This window comes from Thermobia domestica, chromosome 2 (assembly GCF_964235325.1).
Source record: "Thermobia domestica chromosome 2, izTheDome1.hap1.1, whole genome shotgun sequence".
Classification (NCBI taxonomy): Eukaryota; Metazoa; Arthropoda; class Insecta; order Zygentoma; family Lepismatidae; genus Thermobia; species Thermobia domestica.
This window is the reverse complement of record NC_137455.1, coordinates 22,262,880-22,290,455: the sequence shown is the minus strand read 5'-3', so window position 1 is coordinate 22,290,455 and position 27,576 is coordinate 22,262,880. Positions and strand designations below refer to the sequence as shown.

At 34.7% G+C, this 27,576-nt stretch overlaps 1 protein-coding gene across 4 annotated transcripts in view; it reads left to right on the top strand.

Moving 5' to 3' along the window:
• LOC145671200 (putative phospholipid-transporting ATPase IIB) overlaps positions 1–27,576 on the top strand; it is a 252,247-nt gene that overhangs the window by 167,586 nt on the left and 57,085 nt on the right. For all 4 annotated transcript variants that reach the window (XM_081740065.1, XM_081740057.1, XM_081740074.1 and 1 more), the window contains 6 exons: positions 1,544–1,657; positions 5,330–5,725; positions 9,939–10,127; positions 13,914–14,035; positions 16,782–17,004; positions 18,646–18,900. In XM_081740065.1, the coding sequence (XP_081596191.1) occupies positions 1,544–1,657; positions 5,330–5,725; positions 9,939–10,127; positions 13,914–14,035; positions 16,782–17,004; positions 18,646–18,900 (1,299 nt within the window). The remainder of the gene's footprint in view (positions 1–1,543; positions 1,658–5,329; positions 5,726–9,938; positions 10,128–13,913; positions 14,036–16,781; positions 17,005–18,645; positions 18,901–27,576) is intronic.

Here is a 27,576-nt window from a genome sequence, read left to right as displayed (position 1 = left end):
TAATTTGCTCTATATATCTATTTATATCACATATGGACAGAAATAATTTCGTTTCCCCTTGGTGTTATTATGCAGCAACCGGGTTATGCTGGAAGGGGTCACATAAGCTTGAAGCGGAATCCAAACCGCTTCTCGGCTTACATTCGAGAGGAATTGTCCTCCATTTGAACTCGAAACCGGGATTAATTGGCCACAAATGCGATACGTCTGCCGACTCACTCACGAAGGACTCCTGATAAAAATACGTTGTACTGATCTTTACATACTTGTTAATATAATTTCCCAGCCCCCGCCAAGTGAACTTTGTGGTGGACAGACACCGTGTGCGTGGGTTTTCTCGGGGTTCTCCCGTTTCCTCCCACTTTCTTCATTCCACCATTTCATTCATTTCTCATAATCACCGTCTCCTTTAGCCTAACCGGCATAATCGTGGGACGTAAAACTCAAAGATTTCATTTCATTTTTTTTTTGTTAATATAATTGTCAAGAGTCCTTTCAGAACGACAAAAAGATAAACAGCTGCACAAGTGAAACCATTACATATGGACAGTCCATACAGAATTACATATGGACAGTTTCAAAATATTGCAGAGTACAGAAGAACTAATTTAGTCCAGGTTAGTTCACTATGACTTTTATTAGTCTAAGTAAAAGGAATACAACGACTTAATTTGCGTATCACTAACAAAAGTGAATAAAGATACGAATTATTTGAGTCCACTCTGGCTCTGACCCATTTATACATAAATAGATACCAAAGATACTTCTGATTGCAATAAATGCCTCTCGTGGGATTTGTATGACCCCCCCCCCCAAAAAAAAAGTACGGCATTTCGATGTATTTTATCAATAGTAAACATCAATGAAACGAAACAATATTTAGAATTTTTCTTTGATTGCACTTGCATAAACATATTAACAAACTATAAAAAAAAAATCACACAAGAAACATTCATAAACTTATATATATGTGAAAAGTTGCTTTTGTAGTATAATCTGAGTAATGAATGGGGAATTTAAGTCTGAATATAATACGAATAATATACGGGAGTGAAACGTGATAACCCACAAATGTGTTCATCAAGATTTTACGAACACTTACACTTTTACGAACATTTTTCTTGTTTTGATTTAAACCAGTTAGATTTTTTTTTGAAAAAAAAAAAAAAAAAACAGCTGGTTTAAACCAGCCAACCCTGTTGCGTAGCATACTGATTTCTGAAGCACCCTGTAAGAAGAAGAAAAACTTTAATTTGCTAATATTTTCCCTTTAAACACTTTTTTCTCCCATTGAAATAAATCGGTGACATCTTCAAGCATGATTACATATCTACTTCTAATCCATGTAATTGTATGTACTTGCACGAATTAAGAATGCAGTGTACAAGAGATGAGTTGCGAAATCTAAACCCATCAGTTAAATAAGTTACAATATGATACCTTGAAGATTCTTGTTTTTAGTTGTTGGGCATTGTTTCTCAAGATGATTTTCTGTCGAGATTTATTTCAATTTTTTAATTGTTTTTTTATTATTATTTTGCAGGTTCTTTTCCAACAATTTAAGTTTTTTCTAAATCTTTACTTTTTAATTATGGCAACAAGTCAATTTGTACCAGATATTAGAATTGGCTACCTCTACACATATTGGGGACCTTTGGTAAGTTGTGTTTCTATATTCAGGTAATATAAAATTCGACACATAAAACTGCAACACTTTTTTAATTCTCAGTGTTGGTGCTGGTTCATAAAATTGAGGCAACATTCACAGTACTTGTGATTTTATGCATTTTGAGTATTCGTTTTTTTTTTTTTTTTAAACATCAAATGTAGTTATTCAGATTGTGAAAGTTTATGTTGTTAAATCAACATATTGTGCTGAAACTTAACATTGCAAAAGACTTATATTTTCACTTTCGTATGTAAGAGATAAGTGTCTTTTTGCACACTACTGTTGTTTTTAGGCAATAGAATATCCTTAGTGCTACGTGCAGTTTTTAATGTGGAAATTTTAGAAAGTAGATAAAATTAATATTATGCGGAATCAAGTATGAAGTGTTTGTCTACTTACGAAAAAGCTATAGAGCACATATTCTTAAGAAAAATACCTCCTTATCTTGTACCTCCGTGTTTGTTATTTTAATCTTTCTTCTCTGGGAACGTTTTCAGCACCATTTTTATTTCTGTATCACCGAATCCTTCGCTTTTTCTTTCTTTTAAAGAACAATTTGTACAGAGTATTCCGTAGACTTAGTTGCGGTTTTTGATTATCTTCAATGATTGTCCCTGTATTTACAGTCAATTCGCTATTTGTGAAAAATTCGTATTCCGTAGATTAATTGTAATATACATAAGTTGGCTACTGTTATTCTTTATTTATTCTCACTTAAACTAGTTATTGTGATCATTAGTCTAATAGTGATCACATCATTACTAGATACACTACTACAATTATGGCACTCTCGGTACTCTTTAAGAAAAAGAAGAAAAAGTGTGAAGGTCCCTTTTGAGTTTAATCAATTTCAACCCATATACTAAACCATAAATAAATAAATAAACTAGGCTATTCGTCATCCAAACTGTAGGTGAGAGTTTAGAGTTTTTAAAAATGTGTTGTAAAAACATAACATTTCAGCATTATTTTTAGCAGCACAATGTTGTAGGCACGCGAGAGAGAAATTTCCAGTGTTTTTTTACAACATATTCTTAAATTTTTATAACAATTTTGTTATGATTTACTTACAATTTTAATTTGTTCTGTCCATATTTATTTATTTATTTATTATATTGCAAGTACACATAACTTTGTAAATCCATGAACTTCAAAAGTAGGCCTATATTTCGAGCTGCGGTGGCTCATTTGTAAAGCGCTCGCCTTCGGTGTATGGGATTCCCGGTTCGATTTCTGTTCGTATCATGTGGGCATTGTGGAGTCCCGTTACCTCCCATTTTCTTCATTCCATCATCATTCGTCAGGCTGAGTCAATGAGTCAAAGTTGCTGAAGAAAGAACTTTAAGTTCGAATTGAAAACTATATTCAATATAAGTGAATAATATAAAGTGAACATAAGATAGAGACGTAAATGGAAACAGCAGTCTGACCCAAAGTTGCCTGAAAGCAGTTTCAAGCTTCTCTTTACTTTTATCATACCACTGTTACCACATTGTTCTTCCAGAGGAAGATAATGTAGTTATAACAGTCTATTTATTTCGTCAGCTCACTGACAACAAATTAAGGAATAAACTAAATGTTTGCGTTAGGTCCAGGAAAATACCTTTCTTATATATATGGGTAAAAAATGAAGACATATAATCCGAAAGCAGGGCGTCTGGTAATCTGGGTCAACGCTTGGCTTACCCGTGACCAACCGCGTGTCAAAATGGACTGCAACCAACGCCGGGTTAAGAAAAATAAAAGAATGCTACGCGAAACTAAGCAAATAAAGAAATGGTTTTCAACATCTATTGCTATAGAAACGCAACTCAAACTTAACAGTGGATAGGAGAGCAGGTTGAGCAACTCAGCGAAGAAACATTCCTTTCTGTCACATCTACTTGAACACTTGCTTAACCACGTATTTTTTCTATTTATGAGGGGACATTCGGATCATTCGTATGAACCGGGAAATTCCTGATCATGCGTTTTTCGGAGAATCCCTGATTATGCGTGTCCCTGAGGGCAGACCCCTGGCAGGAGTTAAAAGAACTTTGAATTTCACACAGTTCAGTGATTGCTTGTTGAGATCTCGTAAGGTTAGGTCATACGTAAAAATTGCGGAAGTCGAACATTTGGAAACATTTCAAACGTGAGAAGAATGCTTTAACTTCAAAATGTATATACTGTTTTTCTGTAATTAAGTTTGGAAACATTTACTGGTGGTCTATGGTACCACATGAGAGCAAGACATCCAACTATAATAGAAGAAAATACAGGGACGGCCACACTGTCTCAAGATGAAAACGTTGATGATGTCACAGAAGTTGGTGAAGTGTGAAGACCTTCAGATTAGAGATAGTCACATTTTCCGGAAACCGGAAAATTGAAAACGGAAGACGGAAAATTTTCTGGAAAACGGAAGACGGAAAATTTTCCGGAAGAGCGGAAAACGTGATTTCCGGAAACCGGAAAAATCATTTTTCCGGAAATGGCCATCCCTACTTTATAGTCACTGTGATCTCACTTACTATTCTCGAACACTAGGCCTGTACAGACACTTACAGCTAGACTTGTTGTCCAGCCTAGAACTAAGAGCTTACTAACATGCAGTGTTAATGTCCTTTGCTTTTTATACAGGTAATAAACCTTCCAGAATGTTCCAGGCGATTCGAGAACCTTCCAGAATGTTCCAGATGATTCGAGAGCCTGGCAGAATGTTCACATATTTAGGTCAATGCAATGTACTACGATTTATAATGGGATGTTCCAAAGATCCCCACAGGAATACTGAATTACAGATTGCACTAGAAAAACATTACTGCTAGGTCAGTCACATCGTACTTTATCAGTACTGACAAATTGGCAAGTTGCACATTGGCACTCCAGGTATCTTTCCCGACATGATCACACGAAAATCATTGTAGACTCCAGGCCCATTCTTGGCCAAGTTGACATTTGGCACACTTATGCCGTACATATAGGGATATCTTGGTACCCAATTTCAAAGAAATCAAATGAGCACTTTCTGAGATATCATTGATCCAAAATTTTCCTGGAATTTCCCGGAAAATGATATTTGATTTTCAAATAAATGGTTCTGATATATCTAGTAGCCTATTCTTTCCTCTTCAAAACGGTATATTATTTTTCTCTCTAGTCCAATATTTACGGGAGATATGACCAATTTAAGCTAACAAGATTCTACAAAAAAACGTCAAATTTGTCTATTTTTTTACCACCCTGTACTCTGAAACTACATGGGGTACATTGCTACAATTTGGTGCATGATCATCTTTCATTAGGGCCTACATCTAAACCAAGTTTCATCGAAATCATGAGGTTTTGGGCTTGATTGATTTCACATGGAAGGACCCAGAAGACAATTCTACTATATTCGGGCGTAACCTATAATTTTCTCTTTGCAAGAAGAAACTTCGTCTCTTCTGACAATGCAGCGATCAAGAAAGGTGCTAATGGACATATGTCCAATATATAGGCGAATTGTCTTATAATTGTTTGATGTGGAACACTTCGGGCAAGTTAATATTTCATATAACTAATTAATTTTTTCCTCTTCTCTCTTTCTTTTTAATGAATGGTTTAAATATAAACTTAATGTTAAAACAAAGGATAATGTGATATGTAATATTGTTGTATTATTCTGTATCCTTACAGAGTTTTGTGCTATTGGTAACCATCTGTCGTGAAGCAGTGGATGATTTCCGGCGACACCAGAGAGATAAAGAAGTGAACAGTCAGCGATACACAAAACTAACGCGAAAGGGACCAATGAAAGTTCCCAGTTCAAAACTTCGTGTGGGTGACCTTGTAATTGTTGATAAAGACCAGCGAGTGCCCGCTGATTTAGTGTTACTACGTACGACAGAGAAGACGGGTGCAATTTTTGTGCGAACTGATCAGTTGGATGGGGAAACAGACTGGAAACTACGATTAGCAGTTCCAGCGACCCAGAAGCTGGAATCGGATCAGGAACTTTTTGATATCAATGCTTCCATATTTGTAGAAAAGCCACAAAAGGACATACATAGTTTTATAGGAACCTTTACGAGGGTATGAATGACATACAGTTTACTTTTATCAGGGTTGGCAAAAACTGTTTTTTTTTCTTTTTGAAAAAAAAACAAAGGACCTGTTTTTTCTGGTTTAAACCCTTTTTTTTTAAAGTTTAAACCAGGTTTTTTGGTTTAAATAATTTGCTCTATGTATTTATATTACATATGGACAAAAATAAGTTTGTTTCGCTTTGCCGTTATTATGCAACAATGGGATTATGCTGGAAGGAGTCACATAACCTTAAAGCGGAATCCAAACCGCTTCTCGGCTTACATCCGAGAGAAATTGTCCTCCATTTGGACTGGAAACCGGGACTAATTGGCCAGAAATGCGATGAGTTTGTCGACTCACTCACGAAGGACTCCTGATAAATTACGTTGTACTGATCTTTACATACTTGTTAATATAAATGTCAAGAGTCATTTCAGAAGGACAAAAAGATAAACAGTTGCAGAAGTGTAGCGATTATACAGAATTATATATAAATCGGGAAACTCCCGCTTTAGCCATCAGGGAAATTCCTGGTATTGCGTGACACATAAAATTTTAAGTCAACGTATCATAATCAGTACGCTAAAACTGAGACATTAAATTAAAAATTTAGTATATAGATATTATTCAATAAAATTAAAATTGAAAATCCAACCTAAGCTAATGTTAGAAGCTACGTAGGCGTCGATAAATTTTGCCAATTTCTATCAATATATTTAAACAACCGTGGCTTCTTTATAAAACACAAATATAGGCCTATAATTTGGTTTCGTTTCGTATGTTTAAGCTTAACATCCTTATGTAATACCGAGGTTATCAAGGAAAAGACTCGCTTAAATTGACATCCGAACCGGTACTTGGTTTACACTTGAAAGAAAGGGTGTGGTTCGATTGAAAATTGAACATGAGACGCCTTGATTAAAAGTGAAAAGGAGATGAAACTAATGCAGATGGTTTGATATGTGGAAACGTCACCATGAAGTTCACAGATTTAAAGCATTTTTCGTTCTTTTTTTCTTTTGGCTTAACCTTTATATATATATATATATATATATATATATATATATATATATATATAACGGTTTAAACCAGCCAACCCTGATTTTTATTATAGGAAATAAGAAAGTGTTACAAAATTAGAATATGATAACGAAATGTTAATATGTCAATGTGTATTGCGTTCGGTGATTATATTTAGAAAGAAAAATAAGTAGAAAGCTGGTATTCACCGCAGATGAAAGTAGTACTTTAAGTAGCGCTTTCGGAAGATCCGGTTTCATCTTCAGTTTAAAACAGTTCAAAGTGAATTTAAAACATGGAAGAAAAATGTGAGTGGGTATGGTTTTCTAGACGTCTGATGAGGACACATGACCTCTTGTCAAACAGAAGTCATTCACTGATCACTGTTTTTGTGTTTCCTTGAATGCAATTTAGTATAAGTTTGTTACATTTAAGGTTATATCTAATATGTGTTTCGTAAATTAAAATAATGGTTTTTGTTTACTATTGGAATAAGTGATAGTGGGAGATAGCTTATTGTTATACTCGGTAGTAGGATAATACTATTTTTGATTCATTTTGATAATTTAATGAAGGTAGTTACATAAAGAAAAGGTTATGACAATAATATGTAGTACATAAAAAAGGTCATGACAATAATATAGAATTTACAGATTTAACAAAAATTTGCCTGTCATGGAGGAAGACCTCCACGCCCGAACTTGTTATGCGTTGTTTCTCGGCATAATTAATAAGTACTTACAGAAGGTTATAGCGGTACAGGCTTAAGGTCCATCCTGATGAGGTTCTGATGGTTGACTCTAAGTTGTCTTGACTGATGGAGCGACTGTCAAAGGACTGCTCCATTAAAACCCCTTTGTTTACCATTTCTATGGTTTATATATCCTGCTTTTTGGCTTTTCACCTGTATGCAGTTCCTTATTTTGTTATTGTATTTGGACATTTTCACAGTCATTTTTAGCTTTCATTTTCTTGAAAGTTCGTTTACGGAACCTCATCCTGTTTTTGAAGTTTTTAATACACATTGAGCTAAAATTATATTACATTTTTCCTTCTGGAAAAAAATTTAAATGAACATATGTAAGGCAACCATAAAGCATAAAAGCAGTAAAAGCATAATGGAATTTTTCACCTATGGTTGGTACCATATGTGTGATTTTGACCACTTTACATATTCAAATTTGCTAATTTTATAAGCATAAGAAAGCATAACTTGCAGTAATAAAGCAAAAAAATGTTAATATATTTTGTCAAAGAAAAACCAGATAAACAAAGGCTTTATCAATGCCGCAAACAATGGAAATCAACTGCAGGGTTGCCAACTTTTCTTAAGAAGAAATCGGGACGAGACAATCAGTGTTGGAGTACCCCCTTCCCCCCCGGAAATGACTACACATACGAGTAGTCGTTGAAAACAGTGTAAATAATTAGCTGAATAACATGAACCTGGATGAATGCGGCACCTTTTTTATTTATTTATTTTCCCACCTACTGCTCATCATTAAGTATAAGCAATATATGCAACAAATTCAAATTAAAACAACTGCAATTTATTCTATATAGTTTTCTATTTATTTTGTAATAACTTATTTATTTTGTAATAATTTATGTAAGGTTTATAAAATAAATAGAAATGTTATTTAAAAAGTAGTAAACAAGAAACAAAAACAGCATGATAAGTCATCAATTACCGTTGAGTACATTTTTTTAGTCGCTGCCTTTACCTAGATTTTTGAGTAATTCAAATTCTGGTCACACTATAATTTCTGTGGATGGCAACACTGAAAATTCTTCCGATTCGTATTTTCGGGTGTAGAATAATATTATCTATTATTGTGGTAAAGTTACATTTTATTACCTCTTTCCACTTACGAAAAACGGGATATTTAGTAGTCTGCGCCCTTAATATAAAAAAAGTTTAGAAAGAAAACTATATAGAACTTTTTTTTTATCACAAATGAGTGCATAACATTGTTAAGGAATTATCCTCAAAAAGTATTACTGAAATCAAGTCTTATTCTTTGGCTATCATCATACAACAAATTCAAACCAAACAATTGTAATTTATTTAACATAAACAAAACACAAATTTGTTAAATTGATTTTATACATAAAACTGTGCGTATAAAATAATAAGTTATTCCTTTGTAAAAATTGCCCAGTAAAATATTAATTAACTTTGAAAAATCGATAAATCGGGACAATATGCGTCCCTACGAGTGTCCGGTCGGGACGCGGGACAAATAAGTCAGAAATCGGTACAGTTCCGACAGAATCGGGACGGTTGGCAACCCTAATCAACTGCCAATTGCCTTTACGCGTAACAATGGAAAGTTCGAATTCCTCCTCTCTCCGCACCTTCCGCTCAGAATGACTTTTTCCCCCTTACTTTGTGTTAAAAGACAGGGAAAAGTAGTAGTGCTTATTCCAAAATCAAGAGTATACGCAATCTCAGAGTAAGGGAATTCCCAGTTGATCATTTCAGAATAGAAGGCGGTTATGTATATTGTTCTCATTGTTCTGAATTTATTAAATATGAGAAGGTACAGGTTTCTTTTTCGAAACACTGATTAAGGAAAACTGCACAACATGAGATAATATGTTGTGTTGATATAATTTTTAGTGGGAAAAATTAATAGTTTCATATACATTTTTTAATGCTTGTAAGAAAAACGAGTAAAATAAAATAAATATGCAATAGAAATGGGTAAAAATGAAGTATAATTGAAGGAATAGCACATTAAAACATAATTTAGGAAAAGCATAATAAAGAATAATGTAAAGAAAAATAAAGCATAATATACACTTGTATAAAGCATAAAGTTGGTTGCTCTACTAATATGCATCAAGGGAGGACAAGAGAAAGTTTTTAGGGTACTATCGAGGCAGATGGACACTTATAAACAACAGGTGAATTACAGATGAAAAAGATAAACACAGGTGGACAGGAAAGTCCAGGCAGGTGGCTGATTGAACAGATGCAAGTCCGAAAAAGAAAGACGCATGTGACTTCCCAAACATTGAGTATTAGGTCTTTCTCTTTGGAGTATATATTTCAGTGTTCTAAGATATTTCTTTCAGCTAGTGTCTGATGAAGATAACTATAAGTTGTCGAAACTGTAACACTTTATTTTAGTTTCAATAAATAAGTGTATATACTCTAGTCAGAAATGTGTTTGTTATTCTTAATGTTTTTTAGCATGATGGTTACTTGGGTGAAGAATCTCTGGATGTTGAGAACACGTTATGGGCAAACTGTGTGGTGGCATCTGGTTCTGCACTTGGCGTGGTCGTATACACAGGCTCCGAAACTCGCAGTGTAATGAATAATTCTCAGCCCCGAAGTAAAGTTGGTCTGCTTGATATGGAGATAAACCAGTTGACAAAAGTAAGTTCTACATTCAAGTATTATTCCTTACGTTCACTGCATAACTCTCCAGGTCTAAATTTCCAGGATGGCCAGCCTATGTGCTTATGGTGTGTGATGTCCTGGAGTTCGGTACCCTCCTTGACTACAATTTTCAGTGTTGATTCTACAACATGAAGAGTTACAAAGTTAATAGCAAAAGTCCAATACTCACCTAAAACTTCCATTCTACCCCAGTTTTAAAAAAGTAGAAATAATAACGTTGAAGTTCGATGATCTGACCGCGCATAACCTAGTTGAACGAGTGGTGCGTTGTGTGATTGGCTGTAGTAAACAGTGCGTTGTAGTACCAGTTTCAGTTTATGACTACTAGAAATCAGTTATGCAAAACTGTTTACTTCTTTTTGTATAATAATACTTTAACTTTCATAATTTTCACAATCTACACACAAACTCTTTATTGTACTCGAGTTCTGAAATAAGTTACCTCTTGATATGAGTTGAGTTAATTTCTGAACGTATTTCCCAATTCGAGTATAGAATTTTCTGTCTGAAAGTATGTTGTATTCTTCTGACTAAATCGGGGTAATTTTAGTTGATTCTTGCCAGACTACTCCGATATATTTTCAGATATAACAAATCGGATTGTTGTGTCTAAGACTCCGAGGTTTATTGTGATACCTTTTAGTATGGAAATATTTGTATATATTTTTTTCCTTTGCATTTTGGTAATTGTTACACATTTAATACGCCATAAGGAAAACCAAAGATAGCAACCAAGGCCTAGAGTTGAATGGTATTCACCAGGTTGTGGCGTATACTGGTGATGTAAATTTAGGTGTAGAAGTAAATGCAGAGAAAACTAAATACATGAAAGATCGTCGGGATCGTAATACTGCAAATTATGGATGCGTCGAAACATCAAATAATATTTTCGACAAAGTAGATACTTTCAAATGTCTCGGGCCAATGTTAACCTAGATATTTGAACCATATCAATGAAGGAATTAAATGTTGACTAAAAACAGGCAATTCGTGTTATTATTCGGTTCAAAATCTTTATCATCGAGGAATTTGAAGCTTAAAATATACAAAACTACCGTATAATCATGCCTGTTGTGCTATATGGTTGCGAAACATGGTCAGTTACTCTGAGGGAAGAACGCAGACTGAAAATATTTTAAAATAAAATTCTGCGGCGAATATTCGGAGCCAAGAGAAACGGGAATGGCGGAAAATTCATAACGAGGAATTGCATAGTTTATACTGTTTACCAAACATTGTTAGGGCCAAGTCTAGGAGGCTCAGGTAGACAGGTCATGTAGCAAGAATGGAAGAAAGTAGGAACGCTTTCAAAGTCTTAACTGGAATACCAGTCGGAAAACGACCATTAGGAAGACATATGGGAGGACAATATTAAGATGGATCTCGCGGAAATAGGACTACAAAGTAGAAACTGTATTCAATTGGCTTAGGATAGAAATCAGTGGAGAGATTTTGTGAATGCCTCATTGAACCTTCGGGTTCCATAGGCCATAGAGTTAGTTAGTTATACATTTAATTTGTTGTACACTTTAGTATTTCTTACACATTGAATTTGTTGTGTACTTTGGTATTTGTTACACATTGAATTTTATTTTTTCTTACTATTTCTCTCTAATTCTCTAATATCCATTTATTTCCACAGTAACTCTGGGAATTTCACCAGAGAGTCGTACATCGTACATTCTTCCTGTAACACCCCTTTAACATATCTTACTTCCAAAACTCCCTGCATATGTTCCAGAACTCATTAGCTCTCTATCCTCTTTCAACCTCAAGTGTATTACAGATGTTCTCTATTAACGTCTAACTTTCCCAAAATATCTAGAACGTTCTGGAATCACACCTCCAATACTTTCACAATCGGTCATCATTAAAGCAACTATCTTCAAAACCTTTCAATATAGAGGTATCAATATAAAGGGGAATAGTGCGTCACTGGTAGAGTGCTCACTTCGTGTGTTGGGAGCCCGATCCAAAACCATGTGAGTGTGTAGACAACTTCGTGGATTTTCTCGGTGTTCTCCTATTTTCACCCTCATTCTCATTCCACCAATTCTTTCATAATCCTTTATTTCTGGGAATCGCTCGTTTCCTTTAGCCTACAGGGGATAAGCATGCACGCAAGTTGTCATTTTAGTTTCCCTCAAAAATCTTGGACGTTCTCAAACTCTACGTGCACGACTCTCAGAAGCGATCGTCACTGTTGACAAATTATTATCAGTATTAAGAAAGCGTCTGCTTCTAATTACGAAACCACTTTTAATGCTCCAATTTTTATATTCATAGTAATACTAAATGAATAACTATTTGCATAATTCTGAACAGAAAATATACGTAAGGCATTGCAACTGAATGTAAGGCCTTAGGTTGTTTTAGGTGTGAAACATGTTTACTGTGGAAGTAGATCAGGGTGTCTACTGATACTGGAAATACTTGAAATACTGGAATTTAATTTTGATACTGGAAATACTGAAAATAGACTGTAAATTTGATTCACATACTGGAAAAATTATGAAATATACAAATATTATTCTTTATAATCTACCCTGTATTTTTAAACTCCCAAAAGTCCAGGGTAATAACAATCTTGCATTATAACTAGAATAGAATAATACACAATTATTTATACAAGTTATAATATAAATACATTTATATAATACAAATAATGCTCCAGGCTCACTGTATAAGGCTTCGGAGCAGAGTGTTTACAGGCCATGAAAGTCATGAATTGAGGTTGTCGGTCAAAGGAAAGTAGTGAAATTGAGCTTCAGCTCGTGAAAAAAAAGTGATTTTATAGAACAACAATACTTACGTAATACAGTACAGTTACTGAAATAATAAATTGTGATTTTCCCTAATGATCCGGTGTTGAGAGGTGACGCTATCTCTTTTAGGATTGCAGATAGTCGCAAACTTCCCCTTTCTACTAATAATGTTTTCAGTTTTCGCTTTATTCTTCTTTCTTCTTTTTTATTAATACGTCACGTATAATAATAATGGATGCATTATTCTATATGCAATACTTCAAATACAGTATACAGGGTTCAAACTAGTCAGTCAAAGTATGCCCAATGATGGGAAACTGAGTGCCAGTTTTAATGCTTGGTATATGAATGTGGCACATTGCTTGCAGATTTCAGTGCTTTCATGAGCAGCTACATATGCCTAATCATTTGTATTTCAAAGAAATCAAGGATAACTAAATTTATTAAAAATAAAAATATTCATTTGATGGTAAAACAATTACAAACGTGAAATCATCAAGAGGGTGATTATTCAAAAAATAAATAAATAAAAATAAAAAAAAAAAAAATAAAATAGAATAAAAATAAAAATTGTATTAGGTAATGGAATTTTGCTGATAGTTATACTGAATATACTGGAAATATACTGGAATTTTGAAATTGAAACTCAGTGGATACCTTATAGATGAAAGTAGAGTGATTACATTGGTTTTCACTGTAGCTGCCATTTCGTTGTTTATATGATGTCATTAAAAAAAAAAAAAAAAATCTGTGAAAAACATTAATCGAACCTTACGCTCCTTATTGCGAAATCGTTAAGGATCTTTGATAACAGTGATAAAATACTAGTTAGCTCTTGATAGACTCTTAATAAATTTAAGATAATGAAGCGAGAAGCTTTAAAATCATTGAATCAGAAAAGGTAGAATTTTGTTGCTTACGGAAATACAACAGGCTTTGTAATAAATTACTTTATTTAGATGATATAACAATATTAATGAATTGGTATTATTTGCAGGTATTATTTTGTGCTGTGATAGCCCTAGCTCTAGTAATGATGTGCTTGAAAGGATTTAATGGTCCTTGGTACAGATACATGTTCCGTTTTGTATTGTTGTTTTCGTACATTATTCCAATCAGGTAAGTGGACTGTCATGTACTCTTCAGTATTCTTTTCAATTTTTAATTTTTGCTTATGTTTTAGAACTTCCGTTCATCTTAGTTGTACGTTATTTGATCATTTAGTAAGCTAATAATTGATAATAGAATTCGTATTGACCTACCTTGATGTGCAGTGTTATTTATAGCCAGCGATATTTTGTCCTCAAACTTGCTGTGAACATTCTCAGACTAGTTTCTCAAAATTTCATCGAACTACATCGATTTATATCCTTCTGATTTCTGTATTTGCAGCTCAGTATACTTCTTTTTCTATCAACACCAAATGAATAATTCTGCAGGAGAATATCAAACTTAACATAGGCGACCATTTGTACTTAACTCGAGTAGTATCCAACGTTGCAGTAGCTAATTTTAAGATTTTTTTTTTCTTTTTTGTTTGTTTTGTTTCTGGTCTATCACTAAGCTTGATCTGTGCTGATCTCTTGGTGCCAAAATGTATATTGTGCGGAAATTTATTAAAGCTTTTGATTTTTAGCACTTACTATCTAATCCCATTGTCTATGTAGGCTGCCTTTTTTCTAAATTCAATTAGGATCCTTTGTCCTACTTCCTGCTTTGATTAATATATATGAAATCACAACCATCAAAAGGTGTTCTCAATATATGGACATTGGATTGGATTGTTCAAGCACAGTAACTAGGCTTTGGCACAGTCCGCAGCAAAAAAACTACAACATGAGCATGTAAGTTTATTGTGAAACTACGCCTAACAGCGCAGGGAATCAACATAACGTCTAAGTGGCACGAATCACGCCAGGAGAAACCTCGGCTTCCTCGCCTGCAAACTTATTTTGGAGCAAAAGACTTCGTCGTTTTACAGTAAACTTACATGCTCATGTTGCAGGCTTTTTGCTGTGGACTGTACAAGCCATGTGATCTGAGTGAAGAGCACCGACTTCAGAAGTGAGCGAACGTGTGGCTGTTTTGGGAAGCGGATTGAATGGCATGTAGTTAACGCATCGGCACGGTATGCCGAATATCCCAGGTTCGAGTCCTGGTCCTTTTATTATTCATTTTCATAAAATTACATGAGTATGCATACTTAAACTAATAATTAATATTAAATTTCACTTAATAAGTCAATACAGAAAAAATGTACTCAGCGTTCGTAAGTTTAGGATGAAAGATGAGAAGTTTCAAGTTCTCACGGAACTCGCAGAGTGGCATAAAACCTACCCAGCAAATTTCAAAGTAATTTTCAGTATATAATGGTACATATTAAGTGCGCCAAGCGGTTAATAAATCATGATTATTTGTTTCGTACTTTTAGAACAACTTAGTCAGTTTCAGAACACCCATTTCTCCCCCCCCCCCTTTTTTGTGCAAACAAATTCGTGTAGAATTTTAAGATGAGATTGCATAAAATCGTTACAGTTGAGGGGAATATGTTGTACGTGTAATATTAATACAGAATAGGTATTTATAACTAGTGATGATGACAGCTTTAATTCTTTTGGTGTGGGGGGAAAGGGGGGGACTAACGGAGGGGCAGAGAATTTTTTAAAGTTTTTTTTTTTTTTTTGTATACCGAAAAGGATAATTTTATATTACTAGACATAACATGTGGTAAGGGTAGGGCGTAGCCACAAGAGGGCGCTCATCTAGTCCCCTTCTATGGCGTCATCACTGATTCACAAGCTTTGCAGTTATTATCTTGCTCAGAATCAGAGAAGTATAAGAATTAGTATAATTGGTTATTTATAGATAACTCTATTATGAAAAAGGAGCCGCGGTGGCTCAGTGGTAGAGCGTTCACCTCTGGTGCTTGATGTCCCGGGTTCAAACCATGCTCCCGCCAAGTGAACTTTGTGGTGGACAAACACCGTGTGCGTGAGTTTTCTCGGGGTTCTCCCGTTTCCTCCCACTTTCTTCATTCCACCATTTCATTCATTACTCATAATCACCGTCTCCTTTAGCCTAACCGGCATAACCGTGGGACGTAAAACTCAAAAATTTCATTTCAAAATTTTCATTTCATTTTTCTATTATGAAAAAACAATAGTGAAAAAAGCATTAAAAGTCCTCATGTTATCTTACTCACTTTGATTGATCATAAGACTGCAAAAATGTGGTACCAGATAATTTGTGGAAAAAAAGTAATAATAATACTGCATCTAAATTGTACTATATAGGATTTCAGCAAACAAGGCTCCTTCAACAATAGCTCAGAGTAACTCACATGTAACTGTTGTCTCCTCTCACAATGCCATCTTGCTCTTACTGTGTGTGACCAATTGGATAATGAGGAGATTAAAACGCATGTTAATGTAAGCGCCTTGTACTCGAACAGCTTCCTTCTCTTTTCAATGATCTTTTTCCCCTCCTTTTTACTGTAAACATGTTGCACTATCCTTTTGTAACGATAAATGAAATGTAGAACCAATTTTGTAGAATTGTGTTAATCATTAAAACGCAATTGTAACTATTAACTTATAAGATTACATAGTTTTTAAGTTAGGACTTAATTACTTGAATTATTAAGCAACTGCAATATACTCTCTTAAATTTTTAAATGTAATGTGAAGAATATTTTTGTGAAATTGTTGAAAACTTTCCATAAATCATGTAATATCGGAAACCTTCTGATAAACAGTTGGATTAAACCTTAAAAAAAAAGTGACTTCACAAAGGTTCTTTGCACTAATTACTTAATATTTTACTTGTCAAAATTTTAGTCTTCTAAGTATATACATTTATTTTACAGTTTACGTGTTAATCTTGATATGGGGAAAGCATTTTATTCGTGGTCCATACAAAAAGACAAGGAAATAATAGGCACTGTGGTTAGGTCGACAACCATTCCTGAAGAACTAGGTCGAATCGTTTATCTGCTGAGCGATAAAACGGGGACGCTTACTCAGAATGAGATGGTCTTCAAGAAGCTTCATTTGGGTACAGTCTCCTATGGTACGGAAACGTTTGATGAGGTATGAAACCACTATTAAAAATTTATTTGTTATTGAATATAGGTAGATATGCTCGGAAGTCAAGTGTAATTGAATTGCTGCAAGCGTACCATCTGAAAATAGAATGTCTTGTGGACTGAAAAAAACTAAAAATATAGTACACTCATTCCTCAGTTTTACGGACCTTCATTTAACAGATATCGGAAGCAACAAACAAAATCTGAAGCATCCAAAACTAGGTTCTGATTTAAACTAAATATGCTGTAAGTTCTGATTTTAAACTAAATATGTTGTAAGTTCTGATTTTAAAATAAAAATGCAGTAAGTTCTGATTTAAAAAAAAAAATGCTGGAAGTTCTGACTAATTGCTGAGTGCACTGTATTATAGTGTATATTTACAGTGTACCAGATATTTTACACTGTCAGATTGGATAAATGTACTTGTGAATATTGGCCACTGGAAATTTAGTGTTGGAAATTACGGACAATCGGCAACAACGGAACCTCGGTTTCTCCCTTTCAGTCCGTTAAAAACGAGGGATAAGTGTAATATTTTAGTTTTTCAAGAAAAAGTTCTAAATACTTTTATATGTATAAATAAGAATAAATGTTTTGGGATAGTAGATCTTAAAAATTATTTGTGACATATTAAGTATATATATATATATATAAAAAAAATTGTATTTTAGAAATGTTAAAGTAGATTCTGAAGGACACATCTTCATATCCGATGGCAAGGCCGTAGACACATACATTGCACCGGGTTGAGATACGGACGGCAAGATACCTGTACTAGGTTGTAAAGTAATTCATAGGGAGTCTTCGTGGATCACCAAGTGCTATTATATGGATATAGTTTCCTTGTTGACGTGTTGTCACTCTTGAACGACCATACCTACATCGGTCATGTACAGTGGTGGTCACCTTGAAACGTTTCCCCGTTTTTGCGACTACAACTTGCCTTATCCCAATAACGTTCGCAACTCCGGCCTGTGTATCACCTTCCAACAATATTACAATTTTAGTTGGATCAAACTGCGGAATCGACATTGTGAACAGTTATTTGACGTGTGCACTACTCTATAGACAAATCCTGCTACCTATTTAGTCAATAATACAAGTACATAGACCGGAGAAATTGAGCGCGGGCAGCAACGTCTGTTAACTTAAAATGAACAGTGTTTGATATTTGTCTGTTTGCTCAACGTTGTCGTATTTTCGTCAACAAGACACCGTATCTATCGCATACGTTTCTTAATATAACAATATCCAAAACTTTTTGTGAGGAGTATACATTGACAATAAAATCTGTTCCATTTAGTAATATTTTCTGAACACTATTTAATAATACAGAGTGATGTTGGTCTTATTTTTTAACTCAATATTTTTGAGGGACAAAAATGTCAAATGAAATACTGCAGTAAGAAAGTTAGTTGGAATAATAAGTATTCTTAATCTCGTCTCCTCCTCCTGTGGCATTATCTGGTCACAGCAATAATTCTTGGTTCGGAGAGGAGTTCAGTTTTGGTTGTAGTTGAGTGTCTCCAGTATAGTAAATTTGGTTAGGCATGCATAGTAGTAAATAAATTAATTCTAAAAATGTACATAAAAAAATTGCTGGTAGTATATACTGTTAAAAAACTGTCTTCTTATTGTTTCCAGGTGACATCTCATTTGCAAATTGCTTACGCCCAACAATCAAGTGAAACAAGTTCGGGGTCCACTCCAAGCAAAGTGAGTTCGGCAACTAAAATGAGAAGATCTGAAGTAACGAGAGTGCAGGAGGCTGTGAAAGCTGTTGCATTATGCCATAATGTAACACCTGTCTATGAGAATGAAAACGAAGAAAGCTGTGAGACTGAGGCAGATCAACATTCTCGTCAGAACGTACTGTATCAGGCTTCTAGTCCAGACGAGGTAAGAAGTGCTTACATTTCTTTCATTAAGCGTTTCATGTTGTAGTTATTGGAGCGCAGAAAAGCAGCAAAATCAGAGACAAGATAATGGCACACTCTGGAATTCTTACGATCATTTCACTTAGTTATCTATAATTCATGAAAACACTTTTCCTAGTTATCGGCTCTCCCATGGAGCCTTGATCACGGAGATTAAAAACAGGAGAAATGGTAGTAAAAACACATGAAAAGTAACTGGAACTGACTCACCAGAGTCGAGCAGTGCGAAAAAACAGTACCCAAGCAGCTGGTCAGTCATCAAATGGTGACATGACAGATTCAATTTGTATATTCTTTTGTTTATGGTGGAAGATTGCGAGCATACAAAACTGGTATTTCAAAGCAAAAGAATATTCAGTTCAATCTGCAATGTTACAGTGTATTACTCTACTATTTGATGAGTGACGAGCTGCTTGGACAATGAATTTTCTGTCACTGCTCGACCCTGTTTTTAACCTCCGTGATCGAGGCTCCAGGAGAGAGCTGAAATGTAGGAAATGCAAGATATTCCCCGAAATTATAGGTAAAAGTTACTTATTGAGCATATATTATAGAATACATTGTTACAGTTGATTAACTGCTCACCTAATTATGAAAGAAAAAATATATAAAAAACATAACTTAAAAGTTAGCTTAAAACCACTTAGAAATATTGAAAGATCATTAAGTCAATACGAAATTTATTTCGTAGAAAAAAGAAGGGAAAAAAAAAACGTTAAGTGGTATTTACCAGGTTTTTTGTTCATGTTGTGACGTTACCTACATTGGATGACAAAAAGAAACATTGGCACGAGGCTAAAAGAACACACAAGGGAGTCCCGTGACCATAAAGAAGTTATATTAGGTTTGTCAAAACATCTACATACTGGTAAACACACAGTACAGAATTTGAAAGTTTTATGCAGTGCTACATCTAATATCGAAATAAGTTTATTGAAGCGTTTTATTACATAAGAACAAAAGATCCGTTGCTAAATACTGAAAAAAGAATCTGGATAAGGATTGGGATGGCATTATTGCCAATTATATCAATAAAAATAAACTTAATAACTATAAATAACTTCATTACATTGTTTCAGGTTAGACACAAAAATTCATCAGCATTACAAAAATAAAACTATTGTTGATCTGGCTTCATTGATCACTAGAATTAAAAAGTACTGTTGATCTGTCTTCATTGATTACTAGAATTAAAAAGTACTGTTGATCTGGCGTCATTGATCACTAGAATTAAAAAGTACTGTTGATCTGGCTTCATTGATCACTAGAATTAAAAAGTACTGTTGATCTGGCGTCATTGATCACTAGAATTAAAAAGTACTGTTGATCTGGTTTCATTGATCACTAGAATTAAAAAGTACTGTTGATCTGGTTTCATTGATCACTAGAATTAAAAAGTACTGTTGATCTGGCTTCATTGATCACTAGAATTAAAAAGTAGTTGATCTGGTTTCATTGATCACTAGAATTAAAAAGTATTGTTGATCTGGCTTCATTGATCACTAGAATTAAAAAGTACTGTTGATCTGGCGTCATTGATCACTAGAATTAAAAAGTACTGTTGATCTGGCGTCATTGATCACTAGAATTAAAAAGTACTATTGATCTGGCGTCATTGATCACTAGAATTAAAAAGTACTGTTGATCTGGCTTCATTGATCACTAGAATTAAAAAGTACTGTTGATCTGGCTTCATTGATCACTAGAATTAAAAAGTACTTTTGATCTGGCTTCATTGATCACTAGAATTAAAAAGTACTGTTGATCTGGCGTCATTGATCACTAGAATTAAAAAGTACTGTTGATCTGGCGTCATTGATCACTAGAATTAAAAAGTACTTTTGATCTGGCGTCATTGATCACTAGAATTAAAAAGTACTTTTGATCTGGCGTCATTGATCACTAGAATTAAAAAGTACTTTTGATCTGGCGTCATTGATCACTAGAATTAAAAAGTACTGTTGATCTGGCTTCATTGATCACTAGAATTAAAAAGCACTGTTGATCTGGCTTCATTGATCACTAGAATTAAAAAGTACTGTTGATCTGGCTTCATTGATCACTAGAATTAAAAAGTACTGTTGATCTGGCTTCATTGATCACTAGAATTAAAAAGTACTGTTGATCTGGCTTCATTGATCACTAGAAATTAAAAAGTACTTTTGATCTGGCGTCATTGATCACTAGAATTAAAAAGTACTGTTGATCTGGCTTCATTGATCACTAGAATTAAAAAGTACTGTTGATCTGGCTTCATTGATCACTAGAATTAAAAAGTACTGTTGATCTGGCTTCATTGATCACTAGAATTAAAAAGTACTTTTGATCTGGCGTCATTGATCACTAGAATTAAAAAGTACTGTTGATCTGGCGTCATTGATCACTAGAATTAAAAAGTACTGTTGATCTGGCTTCATTGATCACTAGAATTAAAAAGTACTGTTGATCTGGCTTCATTGATCACTAGAATTAAAAAGTACTGTTGATCTGGCTTCATTGATCACTAGAATTAAAAAGTACTGTTGATCTGGCGTCATTGATCACTAGAATTAAAAAGTACTGTTGATCTGGCTTCATTGATCACTAGAATTAAAAAGTACTTTTGATCTGGCGTCATTGATCACTAGAATTAAAAAGTACTGTTGATCTGGCGTCATTGATCACTAGAATTAAAAAGTACTGTTGATCTGGCGTCATTGATCACTAGAATTAAAAAGTACTGTTGATCTGGATTCATTGATCACTAGAATTAAAAAGTACTGTTGATCTGGCTTCATTGATCACTAGAATTAAAAAGTGCTGTTGATCTGGCTTCATTGTGAACACATAAATTCGAAATAGTTTTTGGTTGATTCAACATGGTGAAGTACTTGTTTAAGGTTGCATTGGAAGTGATCCCTAAAAACATAAATTAACATGTTTTAGTAATTAAAAATTAGTGCACTAATGTTAAATCTACATACTTAACTGTTACATTCTAATAAATGGAGTAATTGATATTTACGGGGGAGGTAGATAAACCACTAGTATCGATTAAAAATATTGTGCAAGTATTTTTTTTTTACCACTGTTGACATACAATAATAATGTGAAGACTGTGGATTAAAAAAAAAAAAAAAAAAAAAAAAAAACTAACCTTGTCGGAAAAATGGCCGAGGGATCTTTCGAAATATTGGAAAGAAATATACATTGCATACATTACATTGAAAGGAACATTATTAGGTAGTTAGTTAATTGTGTGAAAGTTACTATAATCTGGTATGTATATTTCATGTGCCATAGTGTAGCTGAATGATAGGAGTGTTTATATTTGGTGTGCCTGGTCACGGCTTTGATTCCCAATGAAGGAGCTGAGTTTTCGTCGTTGATTCAGCATTGTAAGGCAGTGGAACTACTTGAGTTAAGAGATAGTTTACTACGGTTTAGAAACGGCGAATTACGGTTTGGAAAGATAACGGCGAGGGGGGGCTGATGAGAATACTTCACTTTAGATCGAAACACTCTACTAAAAGGCGACCAGAGCCCTTTGTGGACTGATGCCTGCGAAGTTAATACAAAGAACACATTAATATATATATAACTAGAATACACGCGTAAGAATTATTTAAATATATCAGTCTCCCTTAGTAGAATATGGATAAGAATAATCCCAATAAGTAATTTTAATGTTGATAATCAAGTAATTGGGCATAAACATTTTTCTTTCTTTGAATTATTCAGTATGAAAACCAAAAAGAACATTTACTGGCATATACTGACATCTTCAGTAATAGATAATTTTCTCGCGTTGACTGTTTTATGTAGTTTTTTAATAGTTTGCATAAGAAACAAAATTAATTTTAGTTACCATAACAGGGTGTCTACTGGTCATGAAAGTCATGAAAGTAATGAAAAAGTCATATATTTTGCCTAGTGGTCATGAAAGCCATGAAAAAGTCCTTTATTTACCCAACTGGTCATGAAAATCTGAAATCTCAGAGTATATTTTTATACTTCATACTTTTATACCTCATACTGCATGTACTGAAACAGTTGTATCAGGTCAGTAATTGTGAGAATTTCCCCCACCAGTTAGTGCTGGCTAACTGGTACTTTACTGTCTTCCTAGCTGCTCCCCATTTCATCTTTTAGTCTCTGTAATATAGTAACAACTTTTTACTGTCCAGCTTTCTGATCTGCTATTTCTTTACTTCTAAAAAATGTAAATTGTGTATTTTTGGGCTTTTAGACTTATGCAAATAATATTATTCGTTTGAGTTTGCAGATTTTAAATTTGATGATCTATTTTTTTTAAAACGAATTTCTTTTATAATTTGTTTTGTCTTTGGGCAGTTCTCTGAGTGCTTAATTTCAGACAAATTTCTGCTAGATGGATAATTATACTCAGAATTAAAACTTCAAATACAGTATAAAGTGATTCACTGGTAAGAGCAGGCCTGTATTTAGGTAAGTGCTATTCTGTGCTCGAGCACAAGGCGGCAGAATTTTAGATTCTTTCTTTAAGATTCACAATAAGTGATATTTAAGACTAGCAACCCGCATAGTTCCGTGCAAGCACGAGAAAATATGTTAATGTTTTTAATTCGCTCTAATTACAGTAGTTACTAATTAGCTATCTTATCTGAAAAAGTCATCCTCTCCTACCCCCACCCCAAGGGGTGACGATGAACTTAAACATCATGAAAACTGATATCGTTAAACTCAGAGACCTCGAAAACTATGAATTCAACACTAATATCGGTCGTTTTTGATTACTTTTAAAATCTCGCCCCCTCCCAACCTCACTCCTAGAGAGTGGAGTATGACCTTGATTCAAAATAAACAGTCAAAAACACTGCGTTTTTTTTTTAATTCCATATTTTACTATTACAATGATAAGAGTAAATATTTAAGAAATTCAAATGGCATAACGATTGATTAAGAATTAATAGTGTGCATTTTCTCGAGACAGTAAATTAAACCCTACTTGAATAAATTACATCCCAGTATTGAAAGAAAGTGCCCCCTGTGGATGAGTGGTTAAGCTCGTTGCCTTGTAATCAAGGGGTCTCGCGTTCGATTCCCGTTGGTGACAGAAGTGGTTCGGATCCCATGATAAGCTGTAGGTCCTGTCCTTAGTACGTCATCATCATCCCATTTAAGGCAATGGCAAACTATCATGGGTTCACCATGTCCAGGAACCATCGGATCAAACACCTGCCTATAGTTTTTCTTTTACTTTCAGATTGGAGTTTAATAATGCCTGGAAAGTGCAAATTTAGTGAGGCGTGGTTCAATGCTGACCCATTATGGAAATTGTGGCTACGACCAGTGACAGACGACAAATACAAAGCATCTTGTTCTGCCTGCAGTTCAACGTTTGAGTTGTAGTGGCAATGCTTCAGTTAAATTGCATGCTAAGGGCAAAAAGCACTATGAACTTGCTTCTTCTTTGGTGACAGGCAAGCAGAGATTATTACTTTTTAAGGACCCTGCTGAAGCTGCAACCAGCAGCTCTGTTTCATTACCAGGAAGAGAATCACATGATGTAGAACTGAGCACTGCATCTGCTGGTTGTGCAACTTCTATGCATAAGCAATTCATGATTGGTGATGAAGTAACAAAAGCTGAAATTTTGTGGGCATTATGCAAAGTTTCTAGTCATTTATCAGATCGCAGTGTAGCCGCTGCATCGGACTTGTTTTCTGTTATGTTTAGTGATAGCGCCATAGCTCAGAAATTCCATATGCAAAAAGATAAGCTAGCATACATGATAACCTATGGTTTAGGTCCCTACTTCCAGAATTTGGTTGTTCGTGAAGTTAAACTTCTTTATGGTACGCCGTATCATTTGATGATAGTCTAAATAAAGTGGCTCAGCGAGGACAAATGGATATTGTTCTTCGGTATTGGAACAGTGACGCAAATTCTGTATCAACAAGCTATTTGACGTCTGCCTTTCTTGGACACTCAACGGCTGTGGATTTAAGTGAAGCATTTAGAATAGCTTTGGGGAAGTTTGGACTTTCTCTCAACATAATCCAAATTTCTATAGATGGTCCAAATGCCAACCACCGATTTTTGACAGATATGAAGAACATGTCGAAGGATGAATTATCTCCAGACAATCCTGAAATGCTTGACACAGGGACTTGTACATTGCACACTGTACATGGCTCATACAAAACTGCTCATGAAAAAACTGGATGGGAAATGCACACACTTTGTCGCTCAGCTTATTATCTCTTTAAGGACTTTCCCAGCAGAAGAGCTGATTTTATTCATTATTCTGGATCAACAAAGTTCCCGAAAAAATTCTGCTAATCAGGTGGACACAAAACTCGGATGTTTTCCAGCGAGCCATTGAAGTTCTTGATGCATTAAAAAAGTATGTAGAAAGCGTAGAAAAAAAAAATCCAGCTGCATCAAAGAACTTTGGAAAGGTGCAAGAGTTCCTGAAAGATAAACTCCTTAGTGTGAAGCTAAACTTTTTACTGTCTGTGTCGGTTATGCTGGAACCATTTCTGACACTGTTTCAATCTAATGACTGTCTGCTACCATTCATGTACACCTTGTCTCAAAAAGGTTGAGCGCATTCTTTATTGGTGTTTTGAGGCAATAATTTTCTAAGTCCAGCTTCGGGTATCTTCGGGAAAAAGTAAGCCAGGTTCGAACCTCCAAGCCAGCCTTTGCAATCGGGAAAAAGTTTGCAGATTTGTTTTTCTTCTTTTAAATATAATAAGACTTGTTACCAAGTGTTTAAAAAAGCAACATTGATTGAAATACTTAATGATACAATATTTCGAAACTTTTTTTTTTTAATGTCAGCACATGCTTGTTTGTCATTTAGCTCTCCATACGTAATGGAACATTAAATACGTTAAAGAATCTTTCCATATGTAAAAGAATGCTCAAAGTTAAGAAATAGAACATAATTATCGCCTGAGTACTAAAATAAAAGTCAAAGTAGAACAGAAACAGCGTTTGTAATGGATATGAATGTCATAATTATCTTGAGATCCATTATACATCGCTAGAAGCATAGTTCTAGAAGTCCTTGCGTTAGCTCATTGGTAAGCTGTCGGATTTCTAATCTTAAGGTTGAGAGTTCGAATCCCGTCTAGGTTAGTCCTTTTTTTTAAATTATATTTTCCGCAATGCATGAAAAATTATATAAAATAATTACATTAGAATACATAAGTTGTGTATATATAACATAATCATTGCAGAACATAGTAATTATTATGTTTAAAATATAACATCTGAGATAATTTTCACAGTAGGTCGGTATTATATATGAGGATGTAAATACAACTTAAGAAACTCGTTCAATAGCAATAAATAAGTTATGTAGTGTATTTATTTGCATCTATTTGTCATACAGATGTAACTTCTCAATATTCTCATTACAGCATGTCATTTACATTCGTGAAATACAATATATTCCTACGGATATAGAAAGTGTATAAACAGAGTATCCAAAGTCGTATCCTGCTTCAAGACACATAACTTTTCCCGATCCCCTTAACGTCACGGGAAGAAACACAAACTCTCTTTAGAACGGAATGTCGTTACTTAGAGTCTCATTCGAATACGTTGAATATGCTTTTGTGTATTCATCTCTCTCTCTCTCTCTCTCTTTCGCTTTGTTTATGTATGTGTGTGTGTGTGTGTGTTGCGGAATATCCCAAGTTGAATACAACATTTGCCAAGTATATGAGCATCATTGTCATCGAATACCAGAAATTGAAAGTCGTGTTTCTTCAGGTTGGGTTTGCGTGTTTATGTTAGCTCACTGGTAGAGTACGGACTTGACAATAAAGAGGTCTTGAGTTCAAAGCCTACAGCTAATGATCATTCTTTTGTTAGTAGGATTGCACAGAAATCGGATACAAGGAGTGGTTTATTTCTAGAAATATTTTCAGAAGCGTTTAGGTAGCCCTGAAAAGGGCTGTTTTCGGTAGTTAAGGCGGGGACATTAATATTGTGTCCAAGACCCTTCTGAATTTATTACACGCTCCATTCTTCTGGGCATGGAATCTATTACATGGGTGACAAATCTATCTCCTTCCCCTACCTCCAGCCATGCTTCGGAAACAAGATGCCACAGGTCATCCTGAGTTCTTGGTGGATCTGCCTCAGGCCAACTTTCCCTTAGAGTACGCTTCACTTCTGCCCACATATTTTCCATGAGATTGAGGTCTGCTCCACGAGCGGCCAGTCGATTAAATCAATCTCAGGATGCCCTGCGAACCATTCCTGAATCACACGGGAAGTATGTATTGGCGACTGGTATTGCTGGAACTGAATTACACCATCAGGCTGAAATACTCGTACAGATAGCACCATGATATTACTGATAATGTCTAAGTACTGAGCATTGTCCAGATGTCCTTCAATTCTATGAAGCTGTCCTGCTCCGCGACTGGAAATCCAACCCCAACATAAAATAGATACATGGCCACTGCGATTGCAAGCAGCCACATATCCATGGTCATATCGGGTGACTCTCGGACGATACACAAAACGGCGTCCCTCCTTTGATGTTGTGAATATGGATTCATCTGAGAAAACTACGTTTTCCCAATTGAGACCCACATTCGCCTGTGCAAACGCGAGACGGTAAATTTTGTGGTCGTCTGAGAGTTTTTCCTTCACG